At 44.5% G+C, this 13142-nt stretch overlaps 2 protein-coding genes across 5 annotated transcripts; one reads left to right on the forward strand and one right to left on the reverse strand.

Moving 5' to 3' along the window:
• The first annotated feature begins 1138 nt into the window (after window positions 1-1138).
• Window positions 1139-6917, forward strand: pold3 (polymerase (DNA-directed), delta 3, accessory subunit). 2 transcript variants are annotated; one of them, XM_035635242.2, is made up of 12 exons: window positions 1139-1292; window positions 1701-1756; window positions 2737-2836; window positions 2919-2958; window positions 3145-3277; window positions 4257-4506; window positions 4603-4675; window positions 4858-5065; window positions 5402-5505; window positions 5786-5871; window positions 5996-6077; window positions 6496-6917. In XM_035635242.2, exons 1-12 carry the CDS (start codon window positions 1236-1238, stop codon window positions 6702-6704), a joined length of 1398 nt encoding a protein of 465 aa, XP_035491135.2. In that variant the 5' UTR covers window positions 1139-1235; the 3' UTR covers window positions 6705-6917. The 2 variants fall into 2 exon arrangements, with proteins under 2 accessions (XP_035491135.2, XP_035491136.2); XM_035635243.2 differs by having other exon boundaries at window positions 5999-6077.
• LOC118311398 (sodium- and chloride-dependent GABA transporter 2) lies at window positions 6762-13142 on the reverse strand. Of its 3 annotated transcripts, XM_035635241.2 has the most exons (14): window positions 12824-13117; window positions 12569-12703; window positions 12305-12442; window positions 11709-11796; window positions 11012-11144; window positions 10790-10924; window positions 10501-10604; window positions 10272-10396; window positions 9980-10092; window positions 9717-9854; window positions 9504-9606; window positions 8510-8610; window positions 7711-7881; window positions 6762-7626 (listed from the first exon to the last, which is right to left on the reverse strand). In XM_035635241.2, the coding sequence occupies exons 1-14, from the start codon at window positions 13086-13088 to the stop codon at window positions 7513-7515; spliced, it is 1863 nt and encodes a 620-aa protein (XP_035491134.2). In that variant the 5' UTR covers window positions 13089-13117; the 3' UTR covers window positions 6762-7512. The 3 variants fall into 3 exon arrangements, 1 of the variants encoding a protein (XP_035491134.2); XR_004793978.2 differs by lacking the exon at window positions 6762-7626 and having other exon boundaries at window positions 7745-7881; window positions 8510-8627; window positions 12824-13140; XR_004793979.2 differs by lacking the exon at window positions 6762-7626 and having other exon boundaries at window positions 7864-7881; window positions 8510-8638; window positions 12824-13142.

The following is a 13142-nucleotide window of genomic DNA, read 5'->3' on the forward strand; positions in this document are numbered from 1 at the left end:
TCTCAGTGGATCTGATGCACCGGGGCAGTCGGAGTGTGACGTCACGGGCCAGTTTTATCCAACATTCAAAGATTTTTAAACGTGAGAATAGAAAAAACTATTTTGTTCCGTCAGCCAAATGCTTTGGATTTCGCCGTCTTACAGCAGGAAATCACAGACAAACAAACCCATTATCAAGGTTTTACCCAAAGCAGACGTCAAAGGATCACGTCTGTGTCTTTTTATTAAGCATAAAGAAAGATAATTTCACCCGCTGAGCTCCTGTGTGTGTGTGTGTGTGTGTGGGTGTGTGTGTGTCTGAATGACGGATCGTCACGTGATGCCGATGATGTTGAGAACTTTCCCCGAGGGTTAGAAAAGTTTCCGAGTCCATGTGTGACACCTGCAGGCACCGCTGGCTCTCATCAACGCCTCAAGGTGTGATCAGGAGCTTCCTGTTTCCATATGTTCCCTGAAGATAATGTACTCCGCGGACGGATGTGTTCACCATGCCATTGCATTGGCCTGTAGGGGCCATTTTATTTCTCTCTATGCATAATCATTAAAACCTTTCTGACACCTTAAAGCTTCAGGCAGACTAGGTATCTATACTCACCAGCAAAGAAGTGATTAAGGTTTTAAAGGCCAATCTGACTCATGTTCAGTGGAAGATCAGAACAAAGCCAAAGAAGATCCGCCTGGGTTTGTTCCCTTTAACTTCACCAACTCTGATCCATCTGAGGACTTTAGTTTTCATCTGCATCTTCAAGGCGAAGTTTTATATATTCTTCCACTTTAATCTAGACATTTCAACTTTATTCTCCAAATGCAAAAGGAAACAGGCTAAAAAACATTTCCTCTTCTTATTTTTTATCTCATGTCTGGCCCTAATACGAATACAGTCGTTCAGGTGAGCCACTCTGAGATTGACACAGATTCTTTAGCCGATGTGTCTGGCACAGCCCTCACTCACTGTGTCCGGGATATCTGGTCATAAGTTCATAAACTTTCCATGACCATGGATGAAATGATTCCTCTGTGGTCCTGAAGAGGGGGAAAATAAGCATAGTGAACAGGATGGAGGGGAAAATGACAGAACTGCTGTAGCCTGTGTTGGCCTGCAGGGGGCGATGGTGGCGCCCCACAGCCTCCCAGGAAACACGAACAAGACACGTGACATTAAACAGGAAGTAAATAAACTGCCTTCCCGCGCACTGGGACCGACAGAACCGGCTCCGACGGACAATCTCGACAACATGGACGAGCTGTACTTGGATAATATCGACGAGTTCGTCAACGACCACGACAAGATAGTGAGTGAAAGTCGTCGGTCTCTTGTCCAGACGCGAAAAACGCCAACGGAGCCGAGTCGCTGAACTGCGTTCACACAACTGCATATTTAACTTTGACTCGCCCGTCGGGGCGACGCACGTGTCGGAATGAGTTTAAATTACAACTGTTTACCGTTCGCGTGGTTCTTATGGATAAATCGGCTTATAAATATGTTTAAAAGATGTTGGTTAAATTCAACACAATCTCATTTTTATAGGTCGTGGACTCCTGTTATGGCCGTTAGCCGCCAACCGTTGTGTTGTTTGAAACGGACAAACGTTGAGGGGTTTTAGAAATGATCCTTTGAAACGTATTTGTGTTTTGTCTCCTAGTTTCCCTCATTCACGTGGCAAGTGTGTAATGATGTGCGATTTTTGTTTAACTGCCAGGTGACTTACAAATGGCTGAGTCTCACACTTGGAGTCCATGTCAACACCGCCAAACAGTGAGTGTCCCTCCTTCCTCCTCCTCCTGCTCCTCCTGCTCCTCTTCCTCCTCCTCCTGCTCCTCTTCCTCCTCCTGCTCCTCTTCCTCATCTTCCTCCTTCTGCTCTTCCTCCTCCTCCTCTTCCTCCTCTCCCTGCTCCTCCTCTTCCTCCTCCTCCTGCTCCTCCTGCTCCTCCTCCTGCTCCTCTTCCTCCTCTCCCTGCTCCTCTTCCTCATCTTCCTCCTTCTGCTCTTCCTCCTCCTCCTCTTCCTCCTCCTGCTCCTCCTCCTGCTCCTCCTCTCCCTGCTCCTCCTCCTGCGTCTCTTCCTCTTCCTCCTTCTCTCCCTCCTCATGCTCTTCTTCCGGCTCCTCCTCCTGCTCCTCTTCCTCCTCCTCTCCATGCTCCTCCTCTCCCTGCTCTTCTTCCTCCTGCTCCTCCTATTCCTCCTCCTGCTGCTCCTCTTCCTCCTGCTCCTCTTCCTCCTCCTGCTCCTTTTCCTCCTCCTCCTCTTCCTCTTCCTGCTCCTCCTCTCCCTGCTCCTCTTCCTGCGTCTCTTCCTCTTCCTCCTCCTTCTCTCCCTCCTCCTCCTCTTCTTCCTGCTCCTCCTCCTCTTCCTCCTCCTCCTCCTCCTGCTTCTGCTCCTCCTCTTACTCTTCTTCCTCCTCCCGCTTTTCCTCCTCCTCTGGTTTCAGAAACAAACAGTACAAACAAAACTAATATACACAAGTCAGCTATTTATTTTCAAAACAAGACCACACACGTCAGAGGTGAACCGATATTATCGATAGTTTTTTTATAATAAAGATTATGGTTACGTGTGTGTGTGTGTGTGTGTGTGTGTGTGTGTGTGTGTGTGTGTGTGTGTGTGTGTGTGTGTGTGTGTGTGTGTGTGTGTGTGTGTGTGTGTGTGTGTGTGTGTGTGTGTGTGTGTGTGTGTGTGTGTGTGTGTGTGTGTGTGTGTGTGTGTGTGTGTGTGTGTGTGTGTGTTCGTTCTTCAGAATGCTCTTCCACTACCTGGATCACAAGAGGAAGGAGAGTTCACCTCAGCTCCACGCCACCTACCTGGTCTCGGGGAAGTTTGTGGACAAGGGGCAACCGGTGAGTAACATTTTAGCGCTGTTTGAATCTTTGTCTGTTGTTTTTGATTCATTTGATTGTCCCCGTGTTTGTTCTTCCCCAGGGCCACACGGTGTCAGTTGTCAGAGAGGACCAGTTGGAAGGTGTGTAACGGTCATTCCCTACAGCAACACGATGCCGTATTTACTCCGGTTGCTTCTGCATTTAGTCCCCAGGCGGCAACAGTAAAGTAGTTTTTTAGTGCCCTGGAGTATTTGTGTCCATTATGTTTATTGAGGGTCCAAGAGGCAGACGTGTCTAACCTCGGGAGTCTTTTTTTTTCTTCGCAGACCTCAAAGCCAAGATGAGCTTGATCGTCAGCGTCCACGTCTACAGCGTCCAGAAAGCTCTGCTGAAGGACAGCGGGCCGCTCTACAGCGTCGACTACGACGCCGTCAAAGACAACCTGAAGAGCTGCAGCAGGTGTGTGGACCGTGTATTGTTGCCTCCTGAGTTAATCGGGATATTTTGCACATTCAAGCACAGTCTGGGAAAAAATATAGAAAAGGCCCTTTTATGTAAAGTAAATATACCCAGAGCACTTCCCCTGCAGCAGGGGAACGGGGCATCTTTCTGGTCCGCGCAGCAAACTGGTTCAGAGCTGAGCACCAGAAAAAGTACCTGGTTCTTCAGTGTGAACTGCGATGACACAGGTGGGCGTGCGCTCGCTTGTTTTGGAGGTGAAAAAAAATCTTTGCAGTAGCAGAGCAAATAATTTAATCTCGCTAGCTGCTGCTGTTTACTTATGTCGTGCGAGGAGCCGGTGGGTTACACTGCTGACTTTGGTACAGAAGGTCAGGGTTTGAGTCTAGGGCTGCAACTAAAGATTATTCTCGCCGTCGATTTAATCTGTCGATTATTTCCCCGATTAATCGATGAGCTGTTTGGTCAGTAAAATGGTGAACAATGTCGATCGTGTCTCCCAGAAAGATGATGTTTTTGTTTTGTCCACACACCAACGAGATTTAGTTTTACTGTCACAGAGGTGCAAAGAAACCAGAAAATATTCACATTTAAGGCCCCAGTGTGTAAATCTGGCATCTGGTGGAAAAGTTGCAAACCGCAACCAGCTGAGCACCCGACAGGGGACACTTTATGGCGGCGCACCGCCGATTCCATTTCCGGTTTCCGGCAGCGTCTGAAAATTCAACGTGAATGTGACGTAATCTGGACCGTTTTGTGCAACAACCGTATTCAACACGACGTAGAAACATGGAGACTCACACAGAGGTCGGGTCCACCTCATGGAACTATGTTTAACTCATTCAAAGTTGACGAAAAAACATCGTGATTATACATATATGAACACATAGTTATGGACAATATATTCAATTTCTGTGAATAAGTTCTTCTAAATATTACACACTGTAGCTTTAACATTTCCTTTTCCTTGGTTTTGTAGATACAGTGCAATCCGCTGTGCCGGCGCGGTGCCCATGTCCACTCAGGAGCTGCAGCAGACAGAGAGAGAACCCCAGCGGGCTCCCTCACCGGAGCTGGCAGCAAAGAGATCTGGCGAATCTAAACCGGCTCCGAAACCGTCCACCAAACCACAGAGGGGCATCATGGGAATGTTCGCGAACAAAGCCCCAGCCAAGAGCCAGGAGAGCGGCAAAGAGGTCAAGCCGGAACAGAGGGGAGATGAACCCATGGTACGGCTTTGTGTCCAATGTCATTTCCCACCCCCCAAAAAAAAGAAATAACCAAGAGCAGTAGATGTTGTAAAATAATGTTTTGAAATTTTTTAGGCTGTTGCCACCAAAAGCAAACCCGCTGCAAAAGCCAATCCAGCGATGAACTTCTTTGGGAATCAGACGTCAAGTGAGTAACATTCAAAGTTTTTGAATTTTCAAAAGAGGGTTAGAGAAGGTAACATAAAACTATTACGAGCCAAAGTGAATCGTGGGCCGCTTCCACGTTTGAACGTGATAACCAGAGACGTTTTTGTTCAAATGTTACAAGTGGTCATTTGTGACTTTATTCAATTGCTTAATTTTCCTCAGAGAAACCTGACAAAGCTGTGAAGGAGGAAGAAGCAGCAGCAGCAGCAGCAGCAGCAGCAGCAGCAGCAGCAGCAGCAGCAGTTCCGTCGTCCTGCGCCGCAGAGCAGCGACACCAGAGTTCACCGCCTGAAGAAAAACAGGAAGCTGCTGCTGCTGCGGCGGAGGAGGAGGAGGAGTCGCCGAAAGACGCAAAGAAAGATTCCAGGAGGTTTGTTTTTTAATATTCATGTGGGAAATCTGCGGAAATATTCTCTATCACGTGATCAGACGGTAGCGATACGGTGTCGGTGACTGTAAAGAAAGATGGACGATTGAAACATCATGATTGACAGCTGGGACTGACTCGTGATTGGTTGCAAGCACGTGATGACCAGTGCAAGATGGCGGCGCCCGTGCCCGTAATATTTTTGGCTTTTATTTTTGCGCGACAGGAGGAAAGTGGAGACGTGTCGTCCATCTTCGTTCACAGTTTTAGACTTTGTCTTTACGGTTTCTCCTCACGAAACACCTTTTTACAATGTCTTTTTTATTCTCTTTTTAAAAGCAAAACCAAACGAATTGCGGATTCCGACAGCGAGGAGGAAAAGATGGAGAAGAAAAAGAGGCGAAGGATCAAGAAACCTCAACCAGACAGCAGCGATGAAGATGGTGATCACTTTACTTTTACCTCATTCTCTTTATCTTTATTTTTTCTTTCATTTGAAAACTTCAATAAACCTACTTTTTTTGTTACAGTTTATTTTTAACATGGTAACTGTGCTGTTTTCCATAATGTTCCCAACAGTGACGAGTAATTCCTTATTTACAATTTGTGAAGATATAGTTATGTTTATTCATATTGAAAAACCACAATATTCAAGAAAAATAAGATTTTTTAAAATTCTTTAAAGTTTCATTGTACAAAACTAATATCTACGCTCGTGTCCAGTCATTCCAGATTCTCCACAGCAGAAGGAAACCAGAGAACCATCACCGCGTCCTGAAATGGAGGTCGAGTCTGTTTCACATTCACATGTACGTGTTTGATTATGTCATAATTATATATCCAGTCCATTTGTTCCATTAATACCATGTATTTAACACTGAATGGCAAAGTGAACATTCATGTTTTTTTTCTTCTTTTCCTTTTACTCGACAGCAGAGTCTCCCTGGAGCCAAAACGAGGAAGAGGAGACGAGTCCTGAAAGCTCGAACCTTTGTGGACGACGAAGGATGCATCGGTACGAGAAACGGGCCGAGGAGTGAGACCTCGTCTCCCACCTGGATTCAATTTGTTGAATCTTTTTTACGTTGACAAAAAGCCCAAATTCTGTTCAAAGAACTCTATAATTGAATCTTTACACACTTTGGTATCTTATAATAATTTGTGTTAGTAATTTTGTTTACATGTGTATGAATGGGGTTTGATAAAATACTGTGAACACTTTTGTAATATAATTAAAAGTTTAATAACAACAGCACAGACAACAGACACATTTGTAACTGTCCAGTCCAAAATCCCTAAATGTGTCTTTACTGTCAATATGACACCATTTGTCCTTAGAACACAGGAACTCAGACTGTAGGGTTATTAGTTTGGTTAATTTTTTAATTATTTATAGACTGGGGTTGATTTCTCTTTGTCTTTACTCCCCACAGTGACGGAGAAAGGCTACGAGAGCGAATCGTACTCCGAGGCGGAGGACGACGCGAAGGCCGCCAAACGAGCTCCCGCGGATTTCATCCCGGCGAAACCTCCAGCGGGTAGCAGGGAGGACGAGAAGAAGAAAAGTCAGAAGAAAACGTCTGCGAATGCCAGTAAAGGATCTAAACAAGCCTCCATTATGGGTTTTTTCCAGAAAAAATAAAAAAGGGGGGGGGGGGGGGAGGAGCCGTCAGACGCGGCAGCAGCAAGCACAGCCACAGACTTTCATGGTTTTAATTGACTCTCAGCCGAAAAACACATCGTACAGAAAACACACGGACGTGTCCAGTTCAGGACGGAAAATATGTTCGTTGTCAGTTAAAAAAATGTGAATATTAAACTTACTTAATAAACATTGTTGGAAACTCAACGCATATCTTGCCTCAGAATCAACTTTTTGTTGTTGTCGCTGGAAATGGCTCCGAGGAGAGTTCATACCTCCGTCAAGGCCCAACAGTCATCTTATATACAAGCACGCTGTAGCAGATTGCACACACTCCTAGATACCAGTTGTTTCATCAAGACTCATGAATTGTTCCCCTGGGAAATCTGAAAATGTTCGAATATCACTACTTTAAAGGTGGCATATGCAAAAATCACTTATTCAGTGTGTGTGCACATAAATGTGCGTATCTGTGGAGCCTGTCAGCCCACAAACTGAAAAAGACCACTTATGTTGAATGATTGACTTTAGTTTACATATGTACAAAACCCCAGTTTTTTTTCCTATAGAATATTGAGAAATCCAACAACAAGTTGTCTTCAAATATGTTAACAGTCATAAACCCCAAAGTGTTTGAGTTACAGTTATTCACTGTAAAACAGATTAAATGAATCAGTTCTTAAAATTTTTTTTTTTTAAATAAGGTTGAAAAACCATAAAAATATTGTCATTTGGACACAAATCCCTTCAGCAGACATTTACATGTGTTGCCATGTTACACAGCAGGTCACATTAAGTACAGGTCATATCAATCGGTCATGACAGACATCGTCAGTCCAACAGTCAACCCCTCCTCTCCCGGTTTTCCGTCTTCCGTCGGGCAGGCCGGAGCTTCAGCGGGACGACAAAGGATGGACAAACGCTGGAATGACGAAACACAAAGGTGAGTGAGTTTCTATGCTGTCTGTTTTTCTCTTTACATGATACATGGAACACGAAACATCACCTGTCTGAAGGTGCCCGGCGTGACACACATCTGTCCAGCTGCCCACAGTGGCACCATGACTACAGAGGAGAGGGTCATGGTCCATCCCAGGGCGTACGCCCAGTCGGGGTAAGTGTACCCGTCGTTAATCTTGAGGCTTTTGTAAAGAGCCAGGTACAAGATGAAGGAAATCTGCGAAGAGGAACACTTACAAAGTAAAGACCAGGGATATGCTGTACATAAATAAATACCACTATGGGCCCTTCACTAAAAAAAATAACAAATCAATAATAACAGAGCTGGTGGTATAGAGTACCTATTAAGAAATGATGTGCATATTTAGCTCCAAAACATGAAAAAAGATTTACTAGATTCACAGAAATACTTGAGAACTTTGTCATATTTACCTTTTTAAAAAAACAAAAACAAAAAACAGTTAAATGCGAACATTTGATTTAAATCCAAATGTTCAATGTTCAACACACGATTTAACATAGATTTAATTTTAATATTTATTTAAGATTTAAAATTTAATATAAATTTAATATTTAGATTTAACATTGACATTGTTTTTAAATAGGGTTATTCTTTGTAGGGGGAAGAAAGATGACGATGATGCTGTTATATTCAGCGTGTCAGTCACTTTACAATCGGCGCCACATACACTATCGGCATGATATTTGACAGTAACGTTATTGGAACGAAACGTAGCTTAAATTTGCACGCAAATCAATCAAATTTAGATTTTCCCTGCACCGACACTGGAAAAACAACGTGAAATTCACTTTGTGAAAGTAGGCCACGTTTTTTTCTGCCTCACCAGTGACAGCAGAGGAATCGCATATCTCCAGCACAGTTCAAAGAAAACACTGGGCTTCTGTCCCGTCATGTGCTTGATGATGTCACGGAAGTGGTCGGCACCTGGTGGAAGTTCAGATCTGACACGGAGCTCATTTTCACACACGCAAGGTCATTAGAATCGTACAGTAAAAGACAGATGAATGTATTGAGATATACACGTGGTTATCGATTACAGCAAACAGCATCTAGAGAAGAGAGTGTGAAAGATTGGACGAATTCTGACAGTTTCTCTTAACTGCAATCTTGGATTTTGGGACATTTGTGAAAAGCGAAACACTGATAACTTTCCCCGAGATAGCTGGTCACCTGGATGGTTTCCAGTTCCCTCTCTAAATAGTAATCGCATGTGATGAATTTGCACAAAATGCAAAAAAAATTCCATCATAGGGAACAGTATTACGAAGATGGGTTTGGCACTTCTTGTCCCTGTACCTCCACTGAGCACGACATATTTTAGAATGATGACCAATAATGATCAAAATCTGCGTTGACATCAGCCAGATTAAATCGCCCACGACTGTATTCCCACCCGACTATTAAAATCAACTCCTGTCTCCTGTGGCTCTTCCAGGATTCAAGAGTGACTTGTCTGCAATTATTTCACTATTTCCTCCATAACTCTTCAAAACAGCTTCTCGCAACTACAGACATCAAATCCAATCCTCTTATTTCTTGGCAAGAGTTTAATGTTTTTAACCAACTATAGATATAGATATACAATCATTGAGATAACACCCAAAATATTTAAACAATGTTGTTCCACCATAAACCTGCAGCAGCCCTGCTGAAGATGGTAAAAGCCCGTACTGATTATGGAGCACCCCAGAGAAGCATCCTGGGCCCTCTACTCTTTTCCCTAAATGTAATGGTTCAAGGTGTTTCTTTCCATCAATAGACAACACACATAATCAAAAAGGCATAATTAAGTCAAATGGCAAATAATATCTACTCACCAAAAATCCAAGCCATGGCAAAGCACTGACATACAGCCATGAAGTCCTGACAGGCTCTGGTACAACCGTAATAATCAATAAGCTGGAATATGTAAATGCCTCCCTAGAAAGCGCAAAGGCCAATGAATTATTGATGGAAACATTCACAACATAGCACAACACCAGTGTGGCATCAAAGTTAAAGTGTGATTTTTATGTCCATGTTGTCTTTACCTCGGTGACCATGGGCAGATGAAGGAGGAAGAAGGCTGAGCAGAAGACGAGGACAAAGATCTCGTGCCTCCCTCGTCCACGGAACAGCTTCGGAAACAAGTCGCTCACGGAGGTGATGACGCTCTCCACCGTCACAAACTGGTGGAGGGGGGGGGGGGCGAAACGGTAAAACACTATCACTGTAATTCCTGCGTATACGCCCTTTTGAGTGTGCCATCCGTCATCGGCTGCAAGTGATTCAACGGGCAGTACGGCAATCTCACATGCGTGTCGACGGACAACAGGATGAGCATCAGGAAGAAGCAGACGGTCCACAGCTGCGGCAAAGGCATCATGGCCGTCGCTTGGGGGTAGACGATGAAGGCCAAGCCTGGACCTGTAGAAGATAATTAAACAAGGGGGATTTTCAAACATTAACATTTGGTTTGTTATTTCCGTCGACTGCGTCAGGGACAGTTTTGTCCAAAGTACATTCATCTGAGACAGAGGAGAAACGATTTGTACCAGATTTAGCTTCGAGCAAAGTTTAATAATAGAACACAGATTTTGCGCTACCTGACTCTGCCACTTGGTCGACGGCGACGCCTTGTTTCTCGGCCATGAATCCCAGGACGGAGAAGACGACGAATCCGGAAACAAAGCTGGTCGCGCTGTTCAGCAGACACAGCCAAAAGCAGTCCCTGCAGAGGCCGACATCGTCGGGGGAAGACATGATGTAAACGACGGCAAACCTAACGTCTCACCTCAAATAAAAAAGCACATGCGATATCTAACTTCCGCTCACTTGTAACAGTTGTTGTTGTAGTCGCAGTAGCTGCCCAGAACATTTAGCGTCCCTATAGTCAGGCTGTAGGAGAAGAATATCTGAGATCCCGCCTCTAACCAGACCTGTAACGACACGAGAAATACAAACTCGCATATTATTACATTCATCGTCCCCGTCTTTGTTTTCACCATACACACGAGTACTCAGTTGACTTCAGGTATATTTTTTTAAAATCGGAAAAACTACAAGCAGATTTTCCATTGTTAGTGATGCAGAGGTAGGTCTAAAGTTCGTATCGATCCGCCACCTCCAGGTCAGCCAGCCGGTTCACATCGGGATACAGGTAGAAGTAGATTCCTCCCCAAGCCCCAGGTAGAGTCAGGCCCCTGACGAGTAGAACCAAGAGCATCAGGTAGGGGAAAGTGGCTGTGAAGTACGATACCTACGCAGGAAAGGACATTGTCAATACATACACGCTTGAATAATTCCTATGGTTTTGAAATATCTTTCCAAAATTCTTTCCACTGACCTTCCCCGACGACCTGACACCTTTCCAAATGCAAAAGTAGCAAAACACCCAGCTGACCAGCAGACACACAGCCAGCTCCCACCGGACGCTGCCCAGCTCCTCGATGCCTCCGGACATGGCGAGCACCCGCCGCCTGGCGAGAGGGCACGTCTGATTCAAGGGGCCAAAATTCCAGCGTCGTGTAGGTGTGACTTATTTCTGAACCTTTTTGTTAAATCAACTCTTCTTGCGTAAAATGTGAGTACAGACATTTTTCCGACAGATTCGACAAATACCAGGCGCTCAGTCCACCGCCGCTCACTTCATATCAAGTGCGCAGGCCTGTTCCGAAATTCAATTCAAATTTTGGTTGCTGTAATTGATGCCGTCAACTGTCACCGATCCCTATTCAAATCAGTCAAAATATTTGACCCCAAAAAAATCAATCAAAATATTAATAATAGGGGTCATCAAAACTCAGTCAGCTCTGCAATTTCTACAAGAGTTTTTACAATTCGGCTAATATGATTAATATATTTATACCATTATTTGAATTTGTAGGTTAGTAATCAGATTTAAATTTCCAAATAATTGATAATTACCCATGGGGCCAAAGTTTCTGACATAGCGTAACAAAAATGCTGAACAGTAAGAGTCATTGTCAATGCATCAAAAGTTTTTTTTTAAAGTATAGTGATCAGGGATTCATTATACTCACTCCCAGAACTCCGTTGCGGAAGAGGTGGTGTTGATTGGATTTTCTGTCCGATTGGATGAATTGGATATCTGAAGATCGACACAGTTAGCTGCGTTTTGGGAACAAACAAAGATTTGGTCAGTGTGAGAGGAATCCCTGTCATGAGATATGAAAACAGTGAGGGTGAGTCTGGAGTAATCAGGGACTTCTTCTTTTTTTTTTGCAACAGTAGAAAGAATGTAGATGACATACTTGGAGGAGACGTGCCACACCTAGAAATCTCCCTGGTGCCGAACGAAAAGAAACCTGGTTTAAATTGATATTAATAAACACTGCATGAATAAGCTGTGTGTGCCCGAGTTAGACTAGAGGTCGTTTTACAGATTATCTATAAGCATAAGAACAGTAATTTTAAAAAAGGTAAGTAAATTGATTTCAGTCCTTTGACATTCGCACTTAACCTGTTGATTAGATTGTGTTAGATCAGGAAATAGACGCACTTGAGTTAAGGTTCGCAACATCACCCAATGTCCCAGATTACCCGACTTCACCCAACATCATGGTTTAACCCCATGGGCAAGTAAGAATCGCTGATAGATGAACTATACTAGATGAACCTGTATTCCAGGAGTTGTCACAGCTGGCCCACGGGAGCTTGGACCTGAAGGAGAACACCAGGTAGAAAAGAGCCCAGACTTGGACCAATACGTAGCAGAAGTCATAGAGTTTCATCATGAAATATCCATATCCAATTCCTGAAATGAAAAAAAAACCAAACCATTTGACGTGTTCATGTCTGTTGGCGGGAAACTTCAAATAATACGATAACATCGCAGGATGTGGGACGGAGGCTTTTTTCCTCCCGCTTGACGTCGACTCACCTTGTGCCAGCGGACACAGCTTCATCCAGCAGGTGATGAATCCCTCCTGGGTGTACTGACCCATCGCGGTCTCCAGCAGGAACAGGGGTATCCCACACACCACGGCTAACAGACAGTACGGCACGAGAAAGGCCCCTGTGTTGCACACACGGGGCATGTCGTTGTCGGGGGAAATGAAACCTCAATTCACTCATCTCTCATCAACAAACAAGACAGAAAAAAAAGATAATCCCAGTTCCCATGTGTCCCATTCACCTCCGCCGTTCTTGTAGCAGAGGTAAGGAAATCTCCACACGTTGCCCAGACCGACCACATTTCCTGCGACGACCAGAAGGTATTCCGTTTTACTGGCCCACTGTCCTCTGTCTCCGACTTCTCTCCCATTTTCCTTCTTCCTTATTTCTCTGTTCATCCTACAGTCCACAACTTCCACTGCTGTGCTGTGCTGACCGAGCGCTGCTCTGCAAACTTGACAACCGCTCCGAAGGATAATCAACATTTGTCTCGTCAGACCCGTCATTCAACTAAGCCAATGAGTCCACAGTCTGTGTGTGTGTGTGTGTGTGTGTGTGTG

This window comes from Scophthalmus maximus, chromosome 5 (assembly GCF_022379125.1).
Source record: "Scophthalmus maximus strain ysfricsl-2021 chromosome 5, ASM2237912v1, whole genome shotgun sequence".
NCBI classification, from domain to species: Eukaryota; Metazoa; Chordata; class Actinopteri; order Pleuronectiformes; family Scophthalmidae; genus Scophthalmus; species Scophthalmus maximus.